Source organism: Porites lutea, chromosome 9 (genome assembly GCF_958299795.1).
Source record: "Porites lutea chromosome 9, jaPorLute2.1, whole genome shotgun sequence".
NCBI lineage: Eukaryota > Metazoa > Cnidaria > Anthozoa > Scleractinia > Poritidae > Porites > Porites lutea.
The window spans coordinates 17,790,680-17,817,125 of record NC_133209.1 but is presented as its reverse complement, the minus strand read 5'-3'; the positions used below and the strand labels follow the sequence as shown (position 1 = coordinate 17,817,125).

The window sequence follows — 26,446 nt, the reverse complement described above, 5'->3', positions numbered from 1 at the left end:
TACGACTGTTGTCGACAGTGAATGTCGTTTGGGCAACCTGTGTAGTGGTCATTCGCATGTCATTCGAGGAGTCACAGCACATATAAGTTATCAAAATATCAGTGACTGTCAACAACAGTCAATTCCAGGACTACCCAAACTTGAATGATCATAATCCACCCCGTTATGGTTCAAACGTTCAAGCCATTCAAGGTTTTACTTGATATATGATTTCACTGTTCACGGTCTCCTATTACAGGAGCCCATGACCGAGAGGGTGGGGGTCGGGAAGCGTTGTCCGTCATCTTCAAGCTAGGCTTGGTTAAGATGAACGCTTTTGCCGCTAATTCTCATCAACCTTTCGTAACAACAAGGGACTGTGAACAGTCTGTTAAGGTGTGATTTCGTAAACCAACTTCTGTTGCGTGGGGCGGGAAGCATTGCGTGACCTCCGGCTTGTCACAGATACTTGTTAATTGACCGTCACATCCGCAGAAATTTACTTTCCAATGCAGACTCAATATTTTACTTTTAATGTAATAGTCAATATAATTTTTTAGAGACGCTTTTGCTCGTGTTTCTGTTGGTGTCGTAGTACATGTATTAAACTCAAGATCTCTATATTCAAGCACAGGTGACCCATACGACCTTTAAGTTAGCCGTTGTCGCGTTAATAATCAATACGGACGACACGAGATATTTAAATAGCAAGGGCACCCGACGAGAATATAGTTTAAAACCACTTAAACATAGCATTGTTAAACGTATTTTAGTATTTAAACGGTAGATATAGGCATATTTTTATCCCCTAAAAATTTTTCATCTGTTCGGATTTCCTAGCTGAAAGTCTAGTGATCCGAAAATTATAGGGATCAAAACTTACCTTTTCGAAAATTCCAGCCAGAAAAAAGGCTCCCGAAAACTCTCGGTGACCTTTTTAGGGTAAAAATCCGTTAAAAATAGGCAATAAGACCATTTTTTAGATGTTCGAAAATCCTAGGAGAGGCAGGCAAGCAAGAAATTTTACAACAAATGTTCCGAAAATTCTAGATATCAAATCGTCCTCCGAACAGATATTTTCCGAAAATAAAAGATATATTTGAATAAAGAAGACTTACCTCTGATGTATTCCTTTGTGTTTTAGTTTGTATTCATTGCGTCCGCGGATATTTTACTCTTTATCAACCATTTAAATTGCATAATGGCTGGGGAAAGTTTCGAGTTTAGCGCGGAAAGATTAAGAACGTCGTGTACCTGCGAAAGGTCCAGCGATTTCCCTTGCATTTTTTGCCAAGATTGACACTTTTTAAAAAGAGAAAGCCTTTGCAACTGCAACATGCACATGGCATGCACTTGAGCTTCATGTTTTTTGCGTGTAACAACACACGAAACGTGACACTCAGGTCTGCTGCCCTCTGATTGGACAAAAACGCAAAAGTTTTCTGGTGCCAATAAAGGGTTCTTGTTGGGGTTCTAGTTATTTTTACCACTGGCGGGGAGCGGGGGGGGAGGTGCAATTTTTTTGGAAGTACACTCCCGGGTTTTCACCTATGCTGTCTGCCCTTGATGCCCTTAGGATACACCTAAATAACCTTGAGAGTGTAGTGTTCTTTACACCTTGTGATGAAGTGATGAAAATCATTAGTATTTGACTCAGGAAGGAAATGATGTCACCAGAATGAGTGCCAGTTTGATTTATTAAGAAGTCCTAACTATTTGACTTCACTTGAGGATAAAGAATCAGTGAAAACAACTCCATACCTCCAGTGGCAGAGGAGACTCCATGTTTTTTTACAGGGAGGCTCAACACAAGGTCCAACCCTCTACCCTTCAATAGAACATTTTAGACATAAAAGGCATCACTTTTGCATACCTTTGTTTTTTTAGGGTTAAAAATTAATGCTACATCTCTGAAGCATAAATCAAGTGCTTATTTCTTAACCTTTCATTATCTAATGAGACACAGATAAGGATGTGGTGTTTTTCTGCAATCTCACACCATGGTGTGTAAATGCTCCATCTTTTATATGTAATTACAATAAAACTATAAAGCTGGGATCGAGTTCTCTTGTCTTTTACGTGGCCTGATAAAATGTGTCTGTTACCCCTCTTAGGTCATTTCACAGCCTCGTACCCAGGCCTGTTCGCGCTATCCGAGTGAACAGAGGAGGCTTGGAACCGAGCGCGATAGCGATAGTCCTGGGTGAATTTTCCCGACAAGCTTGACAGGTGACGTCACATCCGAAATCGCCGAGGACGACTGGGAACGAGGCTGGTCATTTCACAGACTGCAATCTAAGATTTCCCCCAACCTTTCTTGTATGTTAACTAGGGAAGTCCCTACTCTTTCATATACCAGAAGAAGGTACCCCTTGGGGTAGACCACTATTGGGAGTACTCTCCCTCAACACTCCAAACTGACATTGAAATCTTACATTTACAAAAAAATGATTTTCACACATTTTAGGCTACAGAATTTCTGTAAATTTGTCCAGGGGCTCCCCTCATAAAGCCTACAAGGGTTTATTTAACAATTATTATTCCTCGAGCCCAAATGGGCTATAAGTCAATAGCAGCCCTTGTGGGCTATTGACTCAGAGGTAATGAGGACAAGAGGAATAACATTATAGTTTTAGTAAAATCCAACTAGTTGGTCAAAAATATCGAGACAAAACAACTTTAGCTAGTTAAAGCTAGACTTTAATCCTTTTTTGCTGCCAAAAAGACGGCGCTTTTCACTACTAGTGGGCTATAACATATAGCCTAGTAGAAGCTCAACCACTCAGAACACAGCATTGATAATAGACCACTAGCTGGATTTTACTAACTACTGAGAGCTCCTGCCCAGGTATAATTATTCCATGACTATTTATATTTTTATTAGTAGTAAGTCTGTGAAAGGGTAAATAAATAAATGACAAATGAGAATTTTGCCTATTGCAGAATCTTTGCAGTTTAACCGTTTGTTGTTGAACTCACTAAGATATTAATGAGGGAGTTCTTGTCATAACAAATAACCATGGAAAGAAAGACTTGTGAAATAATGGTACTGTAGTGATTGTTTGTACAGAGGCTCCTAAATGCATACCACATATTCACTACGTCACCCATTATTGTCAAAAAAAACGAAACAAGTCAATTCGGAATTCATCCACTCTTCAAGATGAATGATAAGAGGCATTGATTTTACAGTTATGGAACTTTGTTTTCAACATAACGATAAATAAAAACAAAGTAAAACAGCAGTTAAGTAAAGCTTAAAATCATTGAGCCACAACAATCTTGGGTTTGACAAACTCAATACAAACACAAGTTGATAGAACATCCTTAAGTTGTACTCGCATTGTTTAAAAAGTGAACTTTTCCTCGCATCACTCAACTGTACCAGAAGGTACATGTAACAAAGAACCGTCATGGACCATTTTCATACATGGTGCCAATTGAATATCTGAATTATTTTGTAATTTCTTATATTTATTACATTCACATATATGTTGTAGTTAATTTTTTTTATCTCACTAGGAAATCTTTCTCTTTTTGTTTGTTTTTGTTTTTGGGTATGGTAAAGTATGCTAATGAAGTTGAAACAAAAGAAAAAGAAAATATATCACCTGAGATAAAAAATAAACTACAACATATATCTGACTGAATTTATGTACACATGGCTTCAGTGAGTGTCTACAGGCCCTCGGCTAAGTATGTCCTAGGTACCAAGACTTTCACCCTCCCCACCCAAGACACTGGGTGAATGTCTGCACCTCCCACTGAGCTCTGCGATTATCATGATAATCACTCTCAGCAGAGGCCTGATTCAGCTGGCTAGGGCAAAATATGAAAAAATCACAAAGCTAGAATGTCTTCTCTACTTTTTCACAGTCAGACAATGCACCTGTTAGCCCTTTTGGGCCTCTTTACCTCCCAAAATGACAGATTCCATACCCCGGGGGTTTCAATAAGCACCGATGACCGACGAAGCGCATCGGTTATTTTACTCAGAGAAGTCAGCTTTTCTCCCCAAAAGAAGAAACAACTAGTGCCACCGATGTCGTAAACAAATAACCTATCATAAAATCTCAAAGAAAACGTAAATGCCCACTGGGTTTGGGTGATGCTCTAGTTATGCAAACGCTGTATTTCAGTCAATTCTGCACACGTTTCTTTGGACATTTAGATAGAATTTGTTCTCACTGAAATGCACGTTTGGTTAGTGCTTGTAAATTGTGTGGCTCATAATAACCTGAATGAAAACTACTTTTTCTTGAATCAAAAACACACTCTTTTGTCCTTAATTTAGTCCCCAGAATGCTGGAAATCGCATTTTTGGGGCTTTAAAATTTCAAACTTTTATGAGGGAGCATGCCCCCAAATCCCCCTAGAGGTACGGGATTAATGGCCCCTTGCTGATACAGTCGGGTATTCTATTCAAACCTGCTGGCTACTTCAATCATTACTGAAACCCCTGATCCCCTTAGATATGCTTCAACTCGTGAAATCCCTAACCATTCATATACCCGGGGCCTGCAAAAAGTACCCCTTTTGGGCACAGCCTCCCCCTTTGGGCCATTAAAGGGATGATATCCCCATGGTACCCACTTATCTAATGGCTAAAAAAGAGTGGGGTGGCATCAAAAATATTTTTTCTCAGCCCTGCAGGATTAAGTTTGGCCTAAAAATAAAGAAAGGACCAAGGGTCCCCTGGACTCCTCCTCTATGATTCAGTTATGTAATAAGAGGGGGCCTTGATCTTTTCCCCAAAACACCCACTGCTTTGGCCACAACCTTACTGAATTTCATAATTTCATACAGTATAAGGGAAACTCTACCATTTCATTAATTGCAAAATAAACAGCAGTAATGAGTGCTTTTTATTTATGATTAATGATTTCAGTTCAATATAATTGTGTTTGGAAAATTCATGTCATATTATCTGAAAATAAAACTTGTAGTAGCAAAGATTTTTGTAATAAACTTTCTATGATGTACAGTCTACCTTCCACCAATGCGCTCTCACCCTGAATCTGTTCTTGATCAAAAAAATGCCCAATACAATTTTACTGGTAATTAAGAGCTGCCTTTACCATTGCTGGGAAGTTAGGAGTACCAGAACCAGTCACTGGATCCCAGCCAGTGGTAGCATAAAACCCAGTATCCCCAGACAGACATCCGTCATTGTATCCAGAGGTGACATCGTACATAGTTGCAGCATTCTGATACAAAAAGGGGTTCAAGAATCCTAGCGTAGACTTGTTTTTTTGTAACCGTGCATCATTTAGCAATGAAATGATGCCAGCTACTGTCGGAGTAGAAGCCGATGTTCCCATCACACCTGGAACAGGGACCATGTTGTTGACGATCCAGAAGTGGTTACACACAGCTGAGATGTCAGGAAATCCACGGCCGGTTTGGTTGAAATACGATGGGGGTGGGATATGAGGCCCCGATTTCAGGTAGTTTTCAACAACTTCAGTTTGGTACGAAGGACGAGAGAATACATTACTGAATCCTCCACCGCTGATGTCATAGGCATACTCGTCAGACACGGTGAAGGGATCGTCAAAAGCTGTTCCTCCAACAGTGGTAACATATGGAGAAGACGACGGATACATAGGTCGGAATTTCTTTTTTTTGCAACCTGCACCATTGTCACCACTTGCAAATAAGAATGTCAGCCCCCTTACACCAGCTTTTTGGAACTCCACATTGATCCTGTTCATGTAAGCTACATCAAGTGTATCCTCATTGTCACTATAGCTAACACTATGCACCCATGGCACCTCAGAACGATTGCTTACATCCAGAAGCCACTCTAAAAAGGGCTCTTGTGATTCATGGCGACCAGCAGTGCTCCAGAACCACGTTGGTACCATGGCACCAAGACTCATGATGTACTGGGTGTCCAAACTGGCTTCTATACCAGAGCGTCCACTGTCCGGGCCAATAACTTTGGTCATTTTCTCCAGGTGCTTGAAGGAGCTACCAAAGAGGTAGAAAAATTCCTCTAAATCGGTAGGACTGTAGTACTGTTCCAGGAACTGTGCCACTGACTGGCGGTTGTCAGGATGGGTTCCAACAACATCAGACACATTATAGCGCTCTCGTAAAACACTCGGGAAGACACCGATGTGGATTCGATCCCTTATTAACATGCTGTCTAAAAATTCATGTTCAAAAACTTTGGGCGAAGATGGGCCGTTAACAGCTGGAAGGCGAAGTACCCCACCCACAAAGTCAACATGCGGCGTAATACTCTTCGGAACAGAGTAGAGTTGATCCGAACGAACAACGGGCTTGGAAAGTTTGGCGTGCTTAAAACGATAAAATTTTGCGCCAACAAGCATCGCTTCAGCCGATTGGCAAGACATCCGGCAAGTCATGAAATCTTTCGTGAGAATGGAGCTGCAGTCGCTTGAATGGACGCCATAACTTCGGAGCCATCTCTGAACGGCCGAAATCGTCGCTTCCGATGGCGCTATCAGCTGTGTTAGGTTAGACAAGGACAGATGCTTTCCATACTCCTCAGATTTCGGATCAGAAACTTCCCAGAAGATACGTTCCAAAGATTCCAAGTTACTTTGCTTGAGAGCGAAGGTCAGAAATATTTCTTCCGACGATCGAAGTCGCTCGAGCTTTTCCCAGCCTTCCACTCGCCAAGCTTCGACATCATGGTTCTTTTCCAGTAGCACGTACTCTTGGGTTGATGGTTTGGCGGAGCAAAGTCCGAAGAAGGTGAGAAAAAATGTGACTAGCACAGACTTTACACCTTCCATCTTGGAGAGTCACCTGAAACTGAAGATAATCATGTGATTGCCCCGGGACTGCCCCGGGAAGGTTCCGGGAAGTCACCGGTATTCAGAAGCTGCGTTTTTCTTGACCAGCGGATTACCAAATCTATTTATCGGTACACTATAGGAATCATATATGAAGTACCTGCCGATATGCCAACCTTCACTCGGTGTTTTTATGGAATATGCACTCACCAAGGGCACCCAACGACAATTTTCGGAAAATTGTCTGTTCGGAAGACGATTTGAAGTCTAGAATTTTCGGATCATTTTTTGAAAAATTTCTTGCTTGCTTGCCTCAGAATTTTCGAACTTCAAAAAAAAGGTATAATTGCCCATTTTTAACGGATTTTTACCCTAAAAAGGTCACCTAGAATTTTCGGGAGCCTTTTTTTCTGGCTGAAATTTTCGAAAAGGAAAATTTCGATCCCTATAATTTTCGGATCACTATACTTTCAGCTAGGAAATCCGAACAGATGAAAAATTTTTAGAGGATAAAAATAAGCCTTTATCTACCGTTTAAATACTAAAGTACGTTCAACAATGCTATGTTTATGTGGTTTTGAACTATATTCTCGTTGGGTGCCCCTGACTCACGGCGCAGAGAAGTTGTTTTTGACCTTGATTGTAGTTAAATTTTAACAGTTGATAGAGCGAATAGCCTTTCTTTACTGTAGAACATATTATGAACTTGACGATCGTGTAATACAAATCTGGTACCATATTATCCAATGCTCGGCGCAATGAGAAAGAACGTTGCGTGAAGGACGAAGCATTCGGAAAACGAAGCCTTCCGAGTGAGGGGCGCTGTTATGTTCGTCCGCAGTCATTATCTTCGGCGGTTTTATTTTCAGGATCATTCGATAATACTTTACAGTGAAACCTTTCCTTTGCAGGGGCGGATCTAGGGGGAGGGTGCAGGGGGTGCGCACCCCCCCCCCCCTGAGATGACCTGCGGTTTTCTAATGCAACTGGTATTCCGCAAAACAGAAAAAAAAACTATGTGGTTTATTGGTGTTGAAGTAGAGCAAGAGACGAGTGCACCCCTTCCTACAAAAAATCCTGGATCCGCCCCTGCTTTGGGACACCTCCTCCATTCAAGGGATTCCTTCATTCAGGGAACACATGATTTGGTCCCGCAAAATTTTTTATTGCTGGTTTTCACATGATGTCACTAAAATTCAAACTACAAAACTATCGATCTTACGGAGATTTTACTTTCACGATGTATTAGAGCAGCTGAAAACTAATTTTCATACACATTTTCTCTTCAAAAGGGTTCTTGGTTTTGTGATAGAGTACGCTTGAATTTCTAAGCTTTTGCGTGACGCGGCATTTACATGACGGCCAAGAGAGCTGTTATGTAGGTTGAAAAAAATGACTTATTTCAGGGAATTTTGCTATCTAAACAGTTCATGTATTAGAAAAAGTATTACTTTCATGTTTATGAGTTCTTCGAAGAATAAATTCACGCTTTTATTTGTAGCTGGCAAAACTCGGTAACAGATGTTTCTGTTGGTTTCCGTCCGCCATGTTGCTGCTCATCCGGATGGGCATCACCAGCATGGTCTCTCCAAACAAATCTCTATATATTTGGGTAAAACGTTTCTTCGAATATCTCATATACGAAATATTCCGCTGACCTGAAATTTGGCGAGGGTCTTTGCATATAATATATTATACCTCCTTTCATTTCCCAGATTCTAGACTTTATCTATTGTACGGTTTTGATTTTTATTTTGATCAATATTGAATGGCGTGACACTGAAAACCAGCAATACTATAATCTTTTATTTTATCAGTGTCACCTCTATTTGAGGGACACCTCTATTCAGGGAAAAGGGACTCTTTTTCTAGTTTCCGAAACCTGGGTTTAACCTCCATTCAGAGGATTCCTTAGCACTCAAAAACGGTGTTTCTGATCACAAAAAGCGTTGATGACTTTAGGTGTGCACTAGTCACAATGACTTCAGCTTTCACTGAAATGAACTATACCGTAAAAGACCCAATAAACGCTAGCATGCGCCGTAGTCGATACTGAACCGTGGTTAAGTCCGTCTGCGAAACAGTATCGAAACACTGGCCGAGCCGAGATTAAATTGATTGCGAAGCAGGCTAATAAACGCCCACTCCCAAATACACCCCTCTTATCCACTGAATCAACAACCCGTTTACGCTGTTAAAATGCAGTTGTACTAGACGCCCCCTTGTCCAAAATACTAGGAATAATCAAGCAAAAGGGGCAAAATCATTCAATTCATTCAGTTTTTTGGTTGTGGATAAACAAGGTCTTGCGTATTTCATCTTGCTCAATGTCAAGTTCAAGGTAGAGATAGACTAACGATGGCAACATAATAACCCTGAGCGAGGATTCTCTGACATCAATATTGGGATTTGAAAGAGCGATATGGATCTCTAGACGGCCTAGGGCCAAGGTTGACCATAAAGAACTAAGCGTTCGTCCTGAGCCATTGTGACATTTTACAGAAAAACACTGACAGGCAACTCAAATTTACTAATCGTGCTGAAAACTAATAAGTCTTGTTATGCTTTCCTTAGCCCTATAAAAGCAAATCTCTTGCAAAAGGGGCAGATCCAGAAAATTTAGAAAGGGGTGGCCGAGACACTTGCCAGCTATCTAGATACTTTTTAATTTTCTGAGAATTCTAGACAAAATAATACAAAATTTCCAAGAAAAAGGGGTGGCCGCGGGCCGCTCGACCCACCCCTAAACAGAAAATCTAAAAAGCTAAAATCTGCCCTTAGGCAAGAAACTTAAACGTAGAGAGCAAAAACATCACAGCACACTCTTCCACCATTGTCGCTTTCGCCCCAATCCATCAAGTCTTCGCCATACCACACACGTAACTGCTGAAGGTAAGAGATCCAGTGAGGATGAGAGAAAACTGACAAGACAAGCTCTGGGACCATGAATTGTACCCTATTATATGGTGCCATTTGCCTTCACCTCCGTGCGTGCTTGATAATAACTGGTTTGGCGGGAAAAGAATGCGGTTGGTTGACGTTGTTATGACTACGTTAACCTTATGTTGCACCTGAGAATAACCACAGCCCCAGTAAGTCCAATTGTCAACACCCACTGATGTCTTGCAGGACACGTAGCCATATAGACGGACCAGCTTCACAGCGGCTAATCTTCCAGAGGATGGCATGTAAAACCTTCCAAACTGGTGATTTCTGGCACCAAAACACACGGGAGAGGAGTTAACCTTGCGCCAACGACCTGAAAGTTCAAACACAGTGTACTGTAACTCCTCTACCTCTGTAACTCCCCCCTCTCAAATAAACCCCCTCTAACAAGCCCGCTTTTCCGGAGGAAGGAAGTTATTAAGCCCCCCTCCCCTCCACCTTTATCCCTAAATGATAAACCGTATCACTACATATGCACTGATCCACTATCATCAGCATGATTTATTTATGTGTTGGAACTTCAAGTTTGTTTTTGATCTTCGGCTATACGACCTCTTGCTTAATTAGCCTGTGCTTTTCCACGTTACATTCTAGATTTTATGGAGAATTGATACTTTATAATCTTCGCTAAAGTAAATAAGCCCCCCCCCCCCCAAAAAAAAAAGCCTCCTTTTTCTTTTAAGCACCTCACCTCCCTATGAAAGCCTGTTCAGTTAATTGACTCTCTATTTATCTATTTTCATGCCCTTGGGGAACTTTGGTCGTCACGAAAGTTTTAGTTGGCTTTTTCGTCTCATCCGAAACCGTTAGCTACCCTGATTGTTCCGATCGAAAGTTCGAGAACTTTTTTATTACAAAAATTTACTGTGAGTCGTTTTGCATTAATACCAAAATGATCAAGAGATAAAACAATAATCGCAATATCTTGGTCTGCAGGTAAAAAGTGAAAACACAACCTCGGAAATTCGGAGGGAAAACTCCGAATATCTTGAACGACTGATCGGATGTACAAGACATGTTCACCTTTATCGAAATTCATAAAAATTTGTAGGCAATATAATTTGCTCCCTCGCGAAATAGCCAATTAAAAAATAAAGTCTTTGGTTGGCCCTGAGCTTCTAGCCTTTGTCCAACAATAAAGACAGCTCATTGTCAACTTTCTTTGATAGATATAACAAAGCCTTATTCCTGTTGGTCCTCTTTCTCAATGCACAGTGGATTGCGGGCAGGTTACCGAATATTCTTCCCACACCATCGCACGCCATGTCAATTTTGCTGATCCGATCCTAGTAAAAGCATCTGAACAAAAAAAGCGAAGGCTCAGAAAACTCTTCCGGGTCAAACCATGGGCGGATAGGCTTCGAGGAGGCCCTCGCCCCCCGTCCCACGCCCCACCTGTCTGAAATTGCCAGAATTGTCATCAGTGATTCTTCTACAACGTTGTTTTTTTGACACAGATGCTTTAAGAGTTATTTTATCCAGAAATGAAAAGTATGTCTAGAGCTAGGAAATATCCTAGCTCCCACTTTTTTCTTAATTTTCTGGATCCACAACCTGCAAAATGCAACATTTTTGCCGGAAAACACGGGTCGCACGTCTCGGAGTTTGATGTGGCATTCTTGGCCTTTTGATTGTGACGTATTTTGTTTCGATCATCGTAGAGTTTTAACATCGGTGATAAGAACGAGTGCGAGAGTCTTCTTGTTTTTCCTCTTCTACTATTAACCGTACATCAAGAATTAGCACGAGATAAAAACTAGATTAATGATAACTTTTTATGAAATTAAATAGTCAGAACTGAATGATAAATTGACAACTTAATGCACTAACAAACCTTCTACTGAAGGCCTATTTTGCTCCAGCAATTAGATATATAGATATAGAATTCAATTATAGCTCCAGAGCGGCATTGAATATGACGTTACAAAATAATACAAACAATTTAAGTACGCTAGAATTTAAAACCATAAAATCCCCTAATAATAAAATCGCCTATATACAATTACTTTAAAAAGCATTCTTTAGATTGTCTGTTTTACCGATGGGGACATGAAAACTTCGGTTCCTTCTCAGACTAAGACTCAGTGCTAGTTCGGCAAAATACTAGTAGTTTGTGTTCGGGATTGTTACTTATTTCTTTAAACAGCTTGACCGTTTGAACAGTTTGACCGTTTGCAACTGTGGGTCATCTACTTTCCAAAGTTTGCAGTTTTTAACTCGTTTTTCAAGGACGAGTTTGGGGCTGAAAAAAGTCATCGTACTACATGAAGCCTGAATTACTAATCTTATGAACGTACTCAGTCAGTAGAACCAGTGTAGGGGTAGTATAAACCTGCATACGGAAAATATCGAAAAGGAATTTATCCTACACGCATATGCATGGTCAACAGTAAATCCAAACCAAGCTAATAATTTGAAAGCAATCGGGATAGAAAGAGGAGATCTTAAATTTTTGACGAATAAATTCTTCAAGCTTTTGGAGATCATCAACTTTCAAAACAGCTCCGGCGGGGCTCGCATGCAAGTTACCGTATTCGCCACCCCTAATAACTGGCGACCTCACCTTTGTCGTGAAGTTGTTCAGCTGTTTACAGAGTTTCAATTAAATCGTTTTTTTTTTGTCTTTCTTATGTTTTCCTAGGGCGTTACTAGAAAACCTATGACGAGAAACAAACCTGTACTGCAGCTTTTGACTGGCAGTCCTCTCTTCTGTCTTGAAGAAAAGTTATATTGAATACCAAAGGAATCTGAACTCCGCCCGTTTCTTTCTGAAGTAGCTGCTTCGGTCTCATTAACTGCTGCAGTCTTTTCAGCCAGCAGCGTCAGAACATCAAGTGAACAGACGAAAACGAAAATCAAAATTAGCTTCATTGTGCTAAAATAAAGGGTCTTCTTCGGGGGATAACTGCTCGTTTGCAATGCTGTCTTGAACGCGTGGTAATGAGTCAATTTCTCCCGCATGTATATTATATACTGTTCGTTGTAAGAAAATAACAATGCCGTCAATTTATTTTCGCACATATACATCCACTGAAATCACCGGCGGCAAAATAGTTTGTTAATCCACTTCCGGGATTTGGTTCATTGGGAAAGATAAAGTCTCAAGGCCGGGCGGACTAGGCTTTGGCCGACTACTGTGAAAGTTCACGGGGACAATACCATATTTTCCCCACAGAGGCTCTGGCTGGGTATATATTCCAATAAATATAGAAATAATATTAAAACATTCTAAGTTCGTGTATGCTTCCCCGAAAAAGGGTCTACTCTGTCCAGCGCCAAATTATTAACTAAACGTCTGCCTCATCTCTTTCCCTTCCCTTTTTTTTTATTAGAAAGGATGTCTAGTCGTGATCAGCTTTTTTATATAATTAGGATAGCACTTTCCTCTCCTTTGTAATAGTATTTCAATCTCCATGTGTTGTCAATTTTTAGATTAAGCCGAAATGTTATTTCAGTTTGTCCCGTCGAAGGAAATGATTTAGCGAGAGTTGCCCCTCAATTATACAAGCGCCTTCTTTGAAGAAACGCCCCCACTTTTGGCTCGAAATCTTTTCATAATCCTCCTGGTTCTTATTGCAGGAAATACGGTATTTCATCCAAGGATTTGATGTTACGATACCTGTATGCTACGCCAAACGTGACAAAATATCAAAGATGCAACTTTATAATTCAAATCCACCAATTCACTATCAAGATCGATAAAATTAACATCAACTTGCTTGTTGAATGTGTCAAGATGGTATAATTTAATGTCAATTCCCACGTGTTTCATGTCATGTATCAAGAGACACATTTTCTAAATCAAGATGCACGTTTTTTAAATCAAGAAGGGAGACGACAATTTTTGATCAGTTTTGTTTCCGAGAGGGACTGAAACCGAAAAAGCTGCCATGCTCCTTGAAGAATCCCGCCCATTCTTGCCCATTCCCGCATTCCCGCCCTGCCGCATTAGACATGGCAGAGGAAGGAATCGAAGAACTTGTCAGAAGAATCATTCGATCAGCACAAGAAGGAATTAACACATCTCGAGCTAACGTGGCCTCAAACGTGTCAACACCTGACGAAGAACTGAGGCGGCGATTTAACTTGCCACGTAGAAGTGAAACTACGACAAGCAGCACGAATTCGTGCAGCACATCGACAGAAACCTTGACAAGCTTACAGTACACGTATAACCCACAAGAAAATTACGGTCATACAAACCCTAGAAGACAAAGAAGACAAGCTCCATACTACTCAAGAAATCGAGGGCGACCAGTGACGAGACCACAGACTGCGACTACCCCAAAATATCCTCCAACCTTAAGGTGGCTCGACTGGATTTTTTGGGGTTGATACCTCCCAACTTTGAGCATTAACTACATCGGCATGAGTAAAGATATGGAAAAATTGTTACCACAACTGTATTATATAAAGATGAAAATTTTTTATGATCTGGGTTTTATTGCAATCGGAGTCGCCATGGCAACGTAATGACGCCATTACGTTTTTCATTTATCTTTGTGTTTCTCTGTTCCAGGAGTTTTTTGAAGAAATCGCTTTAGGGAGTATGTACCTGCTATAATTGCCTCCATTATGGCGTAGTTTGAACAAATTCTATGAGAGCGTTTTCGAAATATTTTGAAATATAGTTTTAAGGATAATAAAAACAGTGAAATAGCATGCTACCTACACAATTCGCTAATATTTTAAGAAAATGATAAGCTTTGGAAACGAGGCTTCATCTCATAGCGGTTTGATTCCATTGAAAACTGCATACGACAAAAGAGGGGAATTGCTCTGGGCGATCGCGAGTAAGAAGAATTTTATTAACTTGCATTCACCTGCTTTTGATACAGTTTTTGGACGTAATTTGGTCCATGTCTAAAAATTTCGCATTTTTCCAAAAACCGCTCGATAAATTTTTCTATAAATTCGACAATCCCGAGATCAATTGTCAAGAAATATTCCCTGCAAGTTTCAAGAACATTGAAAATAGGGAAGGCTTTTAAATAGGGCCTCAAATATAGCCAATTTTCCCCCCAGATTTTGTGTTTACAAGTGAGCGTCCTCATTATTCACTGGCATTGTTTTCAAGTTTCATATACACGTGCACATTTAGCCAAAAGATAGAATTTGCATCAAAAAGGACCCTCGGTTAAATCTTCGGGATATGCTAATTACCGGGTAAAGAGACTAATGATATATTATAACATCAGAGCAACTCTTTGTGAGAGTTTCTGTGATGTTATAACCCGAGTAAGATAATTAAGAATTCCATCCTACACGATGAGCCGTGACGTTCACCGTTTCGGCTCTCACTGCTGTCTGTGACGACAAGCCAATTATTAGCATACTCCAGATATTTCTTCGGAAAGTAATCGAGGGTTCTTTTTGATGCAAATTTATAACTTTTGCTAGTTGTGCACGTGCATATGAAACTTGAAAACAATGCCAGTGAATAATGAGGGCGCTCACTTGTAAACACAAGATCTGGGGGGAATATTGGTTATATTTGAGGCCCTATTTAAAAGCCTTCCCTATTTTCAATGCTCTTGAAACTTGCAGGGAATATTTCTTGACAATTGATCTCGGGCTTGTCGAATTTATAGAAAAATTTATCGAGCGGTTTTTGGAAAAATGCGAAATTTTTAGACATGGACCAAATTACGTCCAAAAACTGTATCAAAAGCAGCTGAACGCAAGTTAATAAAATTCTTCTTACTCGCGATCGCCCAGAGCAATTCTCCTCTTTTTTTGTATGCAGTTTTCAATGGAATCAAACCACTACGAGATGAAGCCTCGTTTCCAAAGCTTACCATTTTCTTAAAATATTAGCGAATTGTGTAGGTAGCATGCTATTTCACTGTTTTTATTATCCTTAAAACTACATTTCAAAATATTTCGAAAACGCTCTCATAGAATTTGTTCAAACTACGCCATAATGGAGGCAATTATAGCAGGTACATACTCCCTAAAGCGATTTCTTCAAAAAACTCCTGGAACAGAGAAACACAAAGATAAATGAAAAACGTAATGGCGTCATTACGTTGCCATGGCGACTTCGATTGCAATAAAACCCAGATCATAAGAAATTTTCATCTTTATATAATACAGTTGTGGTAACAATTTTTCCATATCTTTACTCATGCCGATGTAGTTAATGCTCAAAGTTGGGAGGTATCAACCCCAAAAAATCCAGTCGAGCCACCTTAAAGGAGGCCATTTTATTGCCAAAACCATCATGGGGTAAGGTCCCCAAATATGCGAAAAAGGCAAATTTACAGGAAAAAGGATTTATCCTCGATTGTTTTCCAATAGAGAGACACTGGTCCGAAAGCGAGCTGAAGGAAAGATTAACCGTGGCATTTGGAGATAAACTACGTGGAGGTGGGGGAGAGAAAGTTGGGTAAGCTCAATGACCCTTATTTAAACTGCTAAAATTTGTCTTTGCATGATCTTCTTTCCAAGGAAATCGCTCAGTCAGATGCAAACTCACTGCTGATGCAGTTCAAGCAGCTCACTTTAAGATAGGGTATATATATCAGAGAGCTTGGGTCTATAATGGGGTATCATTTTCCAGGCAACTGATCAATTGGTTGAAGATTTTAGTTTACAATAGGGAAACCAAGCATTGGCACTCCAAATATAAAAAAATCAAACCGCTTTTTGTAATGTAGTAGGCTGCTAAGTATGATGGGATAGGTTGACCATGTGCTTTTGATATCAGTAGCAATGCTACGGTTGCAATGAAATTGGTTGAATGGGATCCCTGCTTACCTTGATAGCAAATTTTCAAAAACCTCGTAGAGGATTTTAGGGGATGTTTTTTTTTTTCTTTTCAGGTTTGATTTTGTGAAAGTGATAGGAAGTAGTCTGTATCCAATAAATCTTCCAATAGGAATGGACTTCACAGCTAAGGTTCTTCTCGGAATTGTAAAGCAAGGGCCAGTGTATCTAAGGAGTAGGAGATCTCTTGAAGTTGTAAGTTATTTTTGTAGATGGATTGAAATTATAATCTGTTGAAAGAAATTAATCCTTCAAACTCTAATATAAAAATCTAACTTCTCATTTGCTGCCTTCATGCTAAGAAGTAATGGTGATATCTTCTTAAAATGAATATCCAGCAAATTAATTGGATCTTGTGTGGTTTGGGCAGCCCTCGGCCAAGTATCAGTCAACACAATCGGCTGATACTATCCACCGATACTTGGCCAAGGGGTGCCCAAATTACACAAGAGCATTATTTATTTCGTGCGATTACTTTTTGAAGTTCTGTAGCCACTTTGTTTCATCAAGCATTGAAGAGAGAAAGGAGACATGTAATGCAGGTCACTCTTAGGGCTTAATTTATTCTCATGACTAAGTGTGTGTCTAAACTAAGTAATGACAGTTGGGGGGCCATTAAAACTCCTTGGGGGGGGGGGGGGTGGAATTAGCTCTTTGACTAAAACTTTCCTAACAGAGAGATGTACATGCCAGTTTTGTGATATCTAAAATCAAAGGTTATTGAGGCCATCACCTACATTGTTAGGTAGAGTAAGGCAGCTTTTATAGTAGTTCTCAATATGGTCCTAACCCATCTTCACATCTCTCTGATTTGCAACTACATTGTGATTGTTATGCAAGATACACTGTACATTGAATTTACACTAGTTTTCACTGAGACTATAGATTACCAGTGTTGTAATGACACATTCTCCATCAATCTGAAGGGTGAAGACAGTGACAGTGATTGTGAGGAAAATGAGGATGACCTGCCGCCTGCTTTTGCTTACACACAGCAAAATGTGTGTAGCACCTTTACAGAGCAAAATGGATTGGAAGAAAGGGATTCATGTACAGTGAACACCATTTTGCCATATGTTGTCCAGCAAAATCCTTCAGTGGAGCAAAGACCAGCAACATGTCACTCTGACGACAATCATTCCAACCCTAGCAGTTCCCGTATATTGGAAGAAAGGGCTTCATGTTCAGTCAACACCATTCAGCCATATGTTGTCCAGCAAAATCCTTCAGTGGCACAAACACCAGCCGCATGTCCCTCTGACAATAACCATTCCAACCCTAATAGCAACTCAGGTATATCTCTTGGGTGTTTTCTTAAGGTAGAAGGCAAAGGTATAAAATTTCTCTCTATTTCTCATGTCATGGAGATGGAAGCAAGGAGACAGCGAAATTTAGATTAAATAGCTTGACTGTACAGCTGTATGTTAATTTGCCAAAAATATGCTGCCATAAGGACCTGTTTCAATTTCATACTGAAATATATGAAAATTTGCAGGTGTTGATGACCTAAGTTTAGAAAGAAAACATAAGAAGCTAATTAAGATGTCCCTCATGCTTTTCATAGTTGTTTTAGAAGCAGCTGCAACATCAGTGTTTGCAACATTACAGGGTTTCATTTTACCTTGATCCACCAATGCACTGTACATCAACAGAATACTGATAATCAAGCGTACAATAAAGTTAATAGCCTTGTTTTCACCTTGTTGTGCTACATGTATATGACCTCTGGAAACAGGCATGAGTATGCAAAGATATGTTGAAAGCATATCATAGGTTTTGTTCTTTATTTCTAAATTGCATTTAATGGACTGTTTCTAGATTGTATTGAGCAACTGACAGTGATGTTCCCAGACATGACCCGTGAATCCTTGCAAAGTACTCTACGGGCCTGGAACTATGACATCCACAGGGCTGTCACTTCCATATTGAGTAACAAAGAAGGTATTGCCTAGTAAAATGTTTCAAGCTAAGCTTTTTCACAAGTTTTTATTGATGTTGTTTTTTTTACAAACGATGTTGTTTTTTTACTGTTGACAGAAACTGAACATAGTGATGATGATGATGTCCCTCTAAGTGCCTCCTTGAATGTGTCCCCCGAATTAACGGTGAAAGAATTCAGGGATCATATGGTTGACAAATATGTTCCTGAGCAAACCATCAGAGCTAGTCACGACTCCAACATTTTGAGAGACATGTTTAGATATTTGAAGTCGAGGCAGTTCAACCTGAGGGCAAGGCCAAATGTTGTGTTTGACGGTGAGGATGGGATGGATGCAGAGGGACTTACCAGAGAACTTTGCCACATGATAATGTCCAGCATGCGAGAGGGTAAAGGTGGCATCATTCTTTTTGAGGGGCAGATAGACCATCTCATTCCTGTTCGTAATGAACAGTATTTAGCTTCCCAATACTATAAGTATGCAGGTCAGCTGATAGCATACTGTTTTATACATGCTGGGTTTGGTATAACTGGATTGTCACGGGCCATAACAGAATATTTGAAGACTGCTGAAATGAATGAGTGCCTTCCATATGTCTCAAAGGATGACATCCCCGACCTGGATATACGTGAGAAACTAAAACAGGTAGATCCTCTCCTTTTTGCCCTGGATATAAACATTTGACAGGCAATATTAACTTTGTTTTTCTTACAAGAAAGGAGGAAGTGCAGGGGAATACTGCCATGACTCCCAAACAAAAACTATGGGTGGTATATGCATAAATAAATTATATGTTCAATGTCATTCCAAACTAGAGTTTTTTTGAATAATTTTTGTAAGTACCTTGCTGAGTGAAATAAGCTGCTCTTAAAAGTTTTTAGTTACTTAATATCTCAGAGGCAGCTAAAAGGTTGGAGAAAATGGTCTGCCTATAATTAACTCCCTCTGCCCTCAAAAAGCCCAAAAGCTTTGAGTCTCTGATTTCCAAAGTCTATAACCTATTGTACAATATTTTTGTGTAAAACTAATATTTCCTCATTGATAAAAGGCAAACTCAGGAGGACAGTCATACTTCCATTTTTTCAGTTTAATATGGATGTACACTAGTAATAGGGAGCTTAAGCAATGACGATGGCAATGTTAACGGAAAGGGCAAAACAGCGATAAGTTTAGATTGGTAAAACAACAACTTTGCATGTGCATGTTGTTACTTGAGTTCCCTAATCTTTAGTTCTCCATTTATTTTTATCAGGCAGCAGTCTGTTACAGTATATTTACTAGAGTTTCATATAATTGAGGTTTCTTTCCATTTTAGATGCAGGATGCTGAGAGTGAGGAGATGTTGTATAATGCCGTTTATAACGATGACAGCATACAGCTCCTACTCATGCAAGCAGGCTTTGCCAATGAATTGGTCAAGCTAAACAACAAACACAGAGCGTGCCAAGCAATCATCCTCCACCTTGTATTCAAAACAAGAAAGGAGGAACTCGATCAGTTAAAAAGTGGTCTTGAAAGTCTCTCTGTGATAAACTTTCTCAAGGTTTCTGACGGCTCTTTAAAGTATGTGTTCCCTTTACAAAGTGAAGCAATGGTCACCAAAGATGATTTCCTAAAAGTGATTGAAACATCTGCTGACTCTCTGGAGGGTGATGAGAAAAAAGCTTATGATTGGTTTGTACAATATGTACATGAAGTAGCAAACACGGGTAATGTTTAAAGTTATATTATCATGTACTTTATTCTTTTGTATAATGTGCAGATGACACAACAACAGTCATAACTCATGAAATACAGTACTGCAAAAGCCATTCCGAACTTTTGAATGTCCTGTTAACACTGGCCCAGAATACAGCATACTATCTTTTATAAATTATTTATAATGTGCTGTTGGTTTAAGCAAGCCAGGATGTTATTATTTATTTTTTTGAATCTGAGTATTCAGTTTGAAACGAAAAAATAAACACACTCGTTAAAAAAATAACTTTTTTCACAATGAACCAGGATGTACAAGTCCACTTGTTGAAATTGAGAGAAGCATAACTTACAGAATCAAATTCAGAAATGATTCTTTTGTTTGGCAATACAGAGGAGAGGTGTGATGTCATGTGACCACGGTATCACTTTTTTCTGGATGACAACAAAACCAACGACAATGGTGATGGAAAGGAGATCGGCAAAAATTAATATGATTTTATTAACAAACAACAACTTTGCACGCTATTTGGTACATTTCTTTGCCGTCGTTGCACCACTACGATATGGAACCAATTAACCAAAAAAAAAGGTGAAAAAAATTATTGCTTTCATTTTCTAAACTTTGAAATTGAATAAGATTGGTGAATCTTGAAATTGTGTGAATAGACTTTTTATGTGTCTTTTTCGGTTTGTTGTCTTCCAAAAATTTTGCTACCATGGAAACGTGATGTAGCAACCTCTCCTCTCTATTTTCTGATTCGTTAGCCTGCATTATGATCATTATTGTCCCCATGTTCACAGTGTCAGCTGAGGCAAAAGACCAGCCTTTCAGTTCACTTCCAACACTGGCTCAGTTGGTTCAGTTTGTGGCAGGACATCCTTATCTACCTTCATCTCGGATGAACATCAGTTTCAGTGCTATGGTGTATCCAGATGCAGATACATGTTTCTTCAGCCTTCGATTACCCACTATCTACAGCAGCTATGACGAATTCAGGAAGGCTCTTAATACTGCCATTACATGCCAGCATCTTGGTTATGGAAGGGGTTAAAGGCTGGGGAGTCAACAAAAAAAACTGTTTGTTTTTGAATAAGGCATTCTTCAGTTTGGAACGTTTTGTTATGTTAAGCTCTCTTGCTCAAAATAAGACGAAAATTTGTTCCATGTTGTTTACCAACAAATTTGAGATCTTTACTGACCTAATCTTTGTAGTGTAACATACATTGATTTGATTGAAAATTAGACTTCTAGATTTGACAAGACTTAAAGTTAATTGTTTGATTAATGGTTCAAAATTTTTTGAGTTGAAGTTCATTGCTGTATGGTATTGAAGTAATCATGTATTCTTGTTTTTTGTTTACCAGTAGTTGACAGTATGTCATTAATTTGATGCATGCTAGGAATGTTCCATTATATTATGACATTGATGGTGACAAAGTTCATCCCAGAAAGAAACATTAAAAAAAAAAAAGAGGGAAAAAATTTTCACTCTAATCCGTCTTATCATAAACAACCCACATTTTGTTGCTAGGGTTGTAGCTAAATGGTGTATTCCTGTATGTGGCTACTCTCTTAGAGAGACTACTATTCCCTAACATGATTTTCCATCAAAACTACCTGATGAGCTCCTGATCTTACATGCGGGAACCAGGACTAGTGAATTTTGCTATGGGGCTTGCAAATTCTGTCTTTTACTTGCCTGACATAAAAGTGAAGTGTTTTGGGCAATTAACATTACAGAGGAACTGTAATCAATCCTGCTCATAGAAATATAGTTCGAGCTAGCAAAAATTACTCTTACTCTAGTACAGGCTAGCTGTAGCTTGCCCAAATGGCAAGCTGTAAAACTGAATTTCCTTGAACCTTGAGCAATTACAACATTTGAGCCAGCAGCCATAATGATATTCGTTGGGGTCCATTGTTCTGATGTTTAGTTCTCTCTTTTATCTTTTGGCTAAAGGTTGCCAGTAACTGTACTGATGCCTGTACAGGGATAATTCATTGCTAAGAAACAGTAATTGCACTTTTTAAAAGATGCCTTTACTATTTCTCAAATGGACAACACAGGCATGAAGTAATTTCTATGTTACAGTTGAGTACAAAAGCCAGGTTGGTTAATACATAAGCCTGCTGAGCTTTTCCTTAGCTACATCCCTAACATTGTTCAATCAGACATAAGACAGACATAAAAAGGCTGGGGGATTTTTTATTTGATGCAGTTTAGTGATACAAAACTAGCTGAGGGGAACTTCTACCTAGGCACTACATGTCACATTTCAAAGAGTCAGGTAAACAAAATTACTGTTTTGGAAAAAAGTCTGGAAAAAGTGTGGAATTTTGGATTCGTAAATCTGAACGAACCCCGTAAAAAAGCCAAATTTCAATTACTTTAGAAATTTACTGACCTTTCAACAGTTTTTAACATTCCTCTATAAATGTTCAATTCTTCCAAGTACTCCCAAAGCTGTCAAGTAAGACATTATTCCATGCTCATCTACAGGCACTGCAGAAACCTCTTGTCTTAGTAATAGCACTTCAGCATTAGACAATTGTATGGGTGATTCAGGAACAGAAACTGTCTCACTTACTTCTATAGAGGGTACAGGACCTTCCTCTTCAATACCAAATTCCTCAAAATTTAAATTTTCACCCTCAATAACATCTCTGACTGCAGATAACTGAGAGCTGCGTAGCTGAAGCATTCCTTGTGTCCACAGCTGCCTGGGACTGTAGTTTGATTCTGTTGTGACAGGATGGTCATTCCATTGTCGTGATAGTTCACTAAGTGCTACATTTATCAGTGGAAGAAATACGAAGTGTAGTGCATAAATATGAGTCTCATTGTTAGGGTCGAAAGCCCCCCTGCTTTCCAAGAATAAAAATACATTCAAGAATCTGGACACTACGATTCTGTTAACTTCTCTCCATAAGCGTTCAATCCGTTGATTGTGTACTGAATTTCCAGTTATGATACTGCCCCTGTTCATTCCTCTTGTTTGTATCATAAACCTTCCAACCTCTACATTTTCCAAACCCCTGTCACTTCGTACTCTTGATGGAACATTGTAATAGCTGATAGCCTGTCTAAAAAGTGCCAGTACAGTACTTGCACGATTATTTGTGGAAGCATGAAGATAGACAACTAATCTTGAAAAACCATCAATTCCACCATGTATCACAATACGATATGGTTCAATCAACTTATGGTCACCATCGATGTGCCTGTGAAAGGAAGGCAGAGGTGTAAGTACTTCTATATAAATATACTAGGAACTTTGGCCCGGATAAGAGCCAAATTTACAAGCAATATAAACATGCATGGAGGTCAATCCCTAGTAACAAATTATGCCTGTTCTCTTGGATTTCAAACAATTGGAGGCAAATGTTCCAAATCTGTTATGAAAATAATCCACAAGGTTTGCTGTAAGAAAATGTTACATGTTATTGTAGTACCTGTGTAAAAATGAATTAACTTTCTAAGCCGCATGTTTCCTTCAAATTCCTTTCCCCCTTCAAATACTTCTACCACCCACTATCTCTTTATTTCCCCTTTATCAAGCCTGTATCCTGCCTACAAGGCTTCAGCAACATCACAAAAATAAATCAATAAAATATCAGACAGTATGGTACCATATGAATATTATAAACATACCACAAGGAATTTGGACCCGGCACTTGGTAGGTTCGACGAATGATTCTTCTAGATTGTCTTAACACTGACATGACTGGGTCAAGTCTCTGAAGTGCTTCAATGACACGACGCCTTTGTATTCTCAATCCTCTTGATCTTAGCGCTCCCTGAACCAAACCGACACCTGACTGTGGGGTAACTGAAAGGATGCCTCTTACAATATTGTCCAGGTCTGCGTCGGACAAGGAGGAAAAATTATGCTGTTGACCGAGTGGCATACCAAATTCTTGCCTCCGCCGATTAAGTGTCCTAGGAGACATCCCTAGCATCCTTGCAATATCTACCCAGCGAAACCCCAATGCCTCTCTTAGTCCATGAATTTGCTCTTGCCTAATTTCAAATCTAGGCCTCCCAGGATTACCTGACCTTTCGAGAATAAATAACTGTGAATTCTGCGTAGTACTTAACTCTTCTGTACTGCCTTGATAATGATAGTCACTGTATAGTGTTGCAAGTGATTGTAATCTGGAGTCTACTACCTGCATTAAAAGTTCCAAATCTTGGGTAAGCTGATTCCCCTGAACCGACTCCGTAACTCGACCATACATCACCCGCAAAGTGCGTTGATATTCCTCTAGACGTCTTGCAAGAAATTCTGCGTGCCCCCCATCGGTATTTTCGTTCAAACAGTCCCCGCACTGATGCAAAAGGGAGAGCAAACCTTCGAAAAATTCATTTGCATTTGGAATATAGAAACGATTAGAAGCCATCTTGAATTCCAGCCTGTGTGCTCGGTTTCAGTCCCTCTCGGAAACAAAACTGATCAAAAATTGTCGTCTCCCTTCTTGATTTAAAAAACGTGCATCTTGATTTAGAAAACGTGTCTCTTGATACATGACATGAAACACGTGGGAATTGACATTAAATTATACCATCTTGACATATTCAACAAGCAAATTGATGTTAATTTTATCAATCTTGATAGTGAATTGGTGGATTTGAATTATAAAGTTGAATCTTTGATATTTTGTCACGTTTGGCGTAGCATAATACCTGACTGAGGGGATTAATCCTTCTCACAACTTTTCACATAATGTTATGAAGAGAGTGACAGGGGTCACACAATAACATCCAAAAAAACCGACTAAATCGATGAACTCACACACACACACAAAAGCAGGAATACATCAAAGATAGGTCCCCTGTATTTATCTTATTGAAAAAAGCGTAAAAATAATGATGTTTAGTGTTTGCAGACCTCAGTATTTTATTCCTCATACAAAGCCTCAGCGGTTGCCTGTAACGCGACACCGACTTTGTTGTGAGAAAGTAAATTTACATAACATACTCGTAACGTGGGCTTGGGACGCATGTGCTCTCAGCTGATTAATTTCAAATGTGTGATCCGGGGGCATTCCCATATAAAAGTAACGGGATGCTCGTCGGAAAATTCATATTAAACCCCAAGGGAGAACAATGTGGATGTGGCTCAAGCTTAAACAGACCCCTAAGAGAGATTTCTGTGTGATCAAACACAGGGCATTTTTTTGTAAATTTCTTTATGCACAGTGCTAAGCGATACCCTAAGTGAGACCAAAATCTGCAATTTACACCCCAAAATGAGACGACGAGCATCCCCGTCACTTTTATATGGGAGTCTCCCCGGGGTAAGGTCCGCGAGCTGTACGAGATGAACGGAGGTGGCGAGGAGTGACGAAACATTAACAGTGTACGACACTCCTCATTCATTGTAGATTTATCACCCTAAAGGCATCGTTAAAAGAGACAATATCGTCCGCCAAGTCATTGCTTATTGGATGAAAGTAAGAAGAAAACGGATAATGACCTGAAGCCTACCTGTTTGCATTGCATTCCGCATGTTTGCTCCGGCTATTTCTGCCGCGACAACAACGGGCAAAGAAATCATCCGCTTCCTGTTCCTAAGTACGCAGACGGTGGAGCCCTCCCTCCCGTTTTGGAAGGATCAAGTTTTCTCATGGTTTACCACAGACTCGATCTCCCCCGCTCTCTTCAGTCCCTTTTTATGGGGGGGAGGTAACGGGGACGAGCGTGGGCTCACTTTCAGAACCGCGGCTGATAGTCAAGCCAGGGTCTTCCACCATTTACGCGTCATAACTTGAGCGTGGTAAAACTGATTATACTTCCTGTTCATGAGTGCTCCGTATCACCTCAAATGGTCGCCCACACTCACCATAAATAATTGAATTAGCTTTCGGGGAGCTTGTTAAACTATTTTAGCCGAAAGGGGGTGCGTTTTTTTTGTTTCTGAAATTTCGTGTACAAGACTGAGATGTTGTCTTTGTTTCGAGTATGCGGAATTAGAAACTTATCTTCTCCTAGCCTGTTCCAGGCGTTCAGATAATGGTAATCTTCTCCTGGTAAAACCACACTTTGTGTGCAAATATGGGCTATTATATTGCGGTCGCTTAATTTTGGTCTTCCTACCAATTTACCTTTAGTGAATTCCTGGATCGGAACCTTTTTGAACTGATTATTCGTCCTGGAGCGATTTTACTACCAGGCTTTTGTTAAAACCTCAACTTCCATCTGTAAACAACATGATCATATTTCACTTTCTTCCTAGCTTCCCATTTGAAAATAGTGGAGAAAAGACTGCAAATTGGACAAATATTCAAACAGGTTGAAACTATAACTGAAAAAATATTTTCTGTATTTCAAAAGGGAAATCGTCTGT

The 26,446-nt window shown here is 39.7% G+C and overlaps 3 protein-coding genes and 1 pseudogene across 5 annotated transcripts; 1 reads left to right on the top strand and 3 right to left on the bottom strand.

The window, feature by feature from the left end:
• Window positions 1-4,826: 4,826 nt before the first annotated feature.
• On the bottom strand, window positions 4,827-6,808 carry LOC140947796 (tripeptidyl-peptidase 1-like). Its single transcript, XM_073396993.1, has one exon. It carries the CDS (start codon window positions 6,744-6,746, stop codon window positions 5,031-5,033), a length of 1,716 nt encoding a protein of 571 aa, XP_073253094.1. The 5' UTR covers window positions 6,747-6,808; the 3' UTR covers window positions 4,827-5,030.
• Window positions 6,809-9,480: 2,672 nt separating this feature from the next.
• Window positions 9,481-12,563, bottom strand: LOC140948982 (uncharacterized; annotated as a pseudogene).
• A 5,719-nt stretch (window positions 12,564-18,282) lies between these two features.
• On the top strand, window positions 18,283-19,084 carry LOC140948721 (uncharacterized). The gene is made up of 2 exons (XM_073397989.1): window positions 18,283-18,401; window positions 18,498-19,084. Exons 1-2 carry the CDS (start codon window positions 18,302-18,304, stop codon window positions 19,082-19,084), a joined length of 687 nt encoding a protein of 228 aa, XP_073254090.1. The 5' UTR covers window positions 18,283-18,301.
• Window positions 19,085-21,013: 1,929 nt separating this feature from the next.
• Window positions 21,014-24,507, bottom strand: LOC140948720 (uncharacterized). Of its 3 annotated transcripts, none has more exons than XR_012167083.1 (3): window positions 23,752-24,507; window positions 21,901-23,321; window positions 21,014-21,153 (listed from the first exon to the last, which is right to left on the bottom strand). XR_012167083.1 is itself a non-coding variant. In XM_073397988.1 (3 exons), exons 1-2 carry the CDS (start codon window positions 24,498-24,500, stop codon window positions 22,529-22,531), a joined length of 1,542 nt encoding a protein of 513 aa, XP_073254089.1. In that variant the 5' UTR covers window positions 24,501-24,507; the 3' UTR covers window positions 21,028-21,153; window positions 22,505-22,528. The 3 variants fall into 3 exon arrangements, 2 of the variants coding, with proteins under 2 accessions (XP_073254089.1, XP_073254087.1); XM_073397988.1 differs by having other exon boundaries at window positions 21,028-21,153; window positions 22,505-23,321; XM_073397986.1 differs by lacking the exon at window positions 21,014-21,153 and having other exon boundaries at window positions 21,733-23,321.
• Window positions 24,508-26,446: the final 1,939 nt, after the last annotated feature.

Excerpts from the sequence above, each read along its gene's own strand:
- LOC140947796 (XM_073396993.1), bottom strand. The coding sequence starts at position 6,746 with ATGGAAGGTGTAAAGTCTGTGCTAGTCACATTTTTTCTCACCTTCTTC.
- LOC140948721 (XM_073397989.1), top strand. The coding sequence starts at position 18,302 with ATGTTCCCAGACATGACCCGTGAATCCTTGCAAAGTACTCTACGGGCC. Across the intron at positions 18,402-18,497 it reads CATATTGAGTAACAAAGAAG|AAACTGAACATAGTGATGAT; the intron begins GTATTGCCTAGT and ends TACTGTTGACAG.
- LOC140948720 (XM_073397988.1), bottom strand. The coding sequence starts at position 24,500 with ATGGCTTCTAATCGTTTCTATATTCCAAATGCAAATGAATTTTTCGAA. Across the intron at positions 23,322-23,751 it reads CCGGGTCCAAATTCCTTGTG|GCACATCGATGGTGACCATA; the intron begins GTATGTTTATAA and ends TTCCTTTCACAG.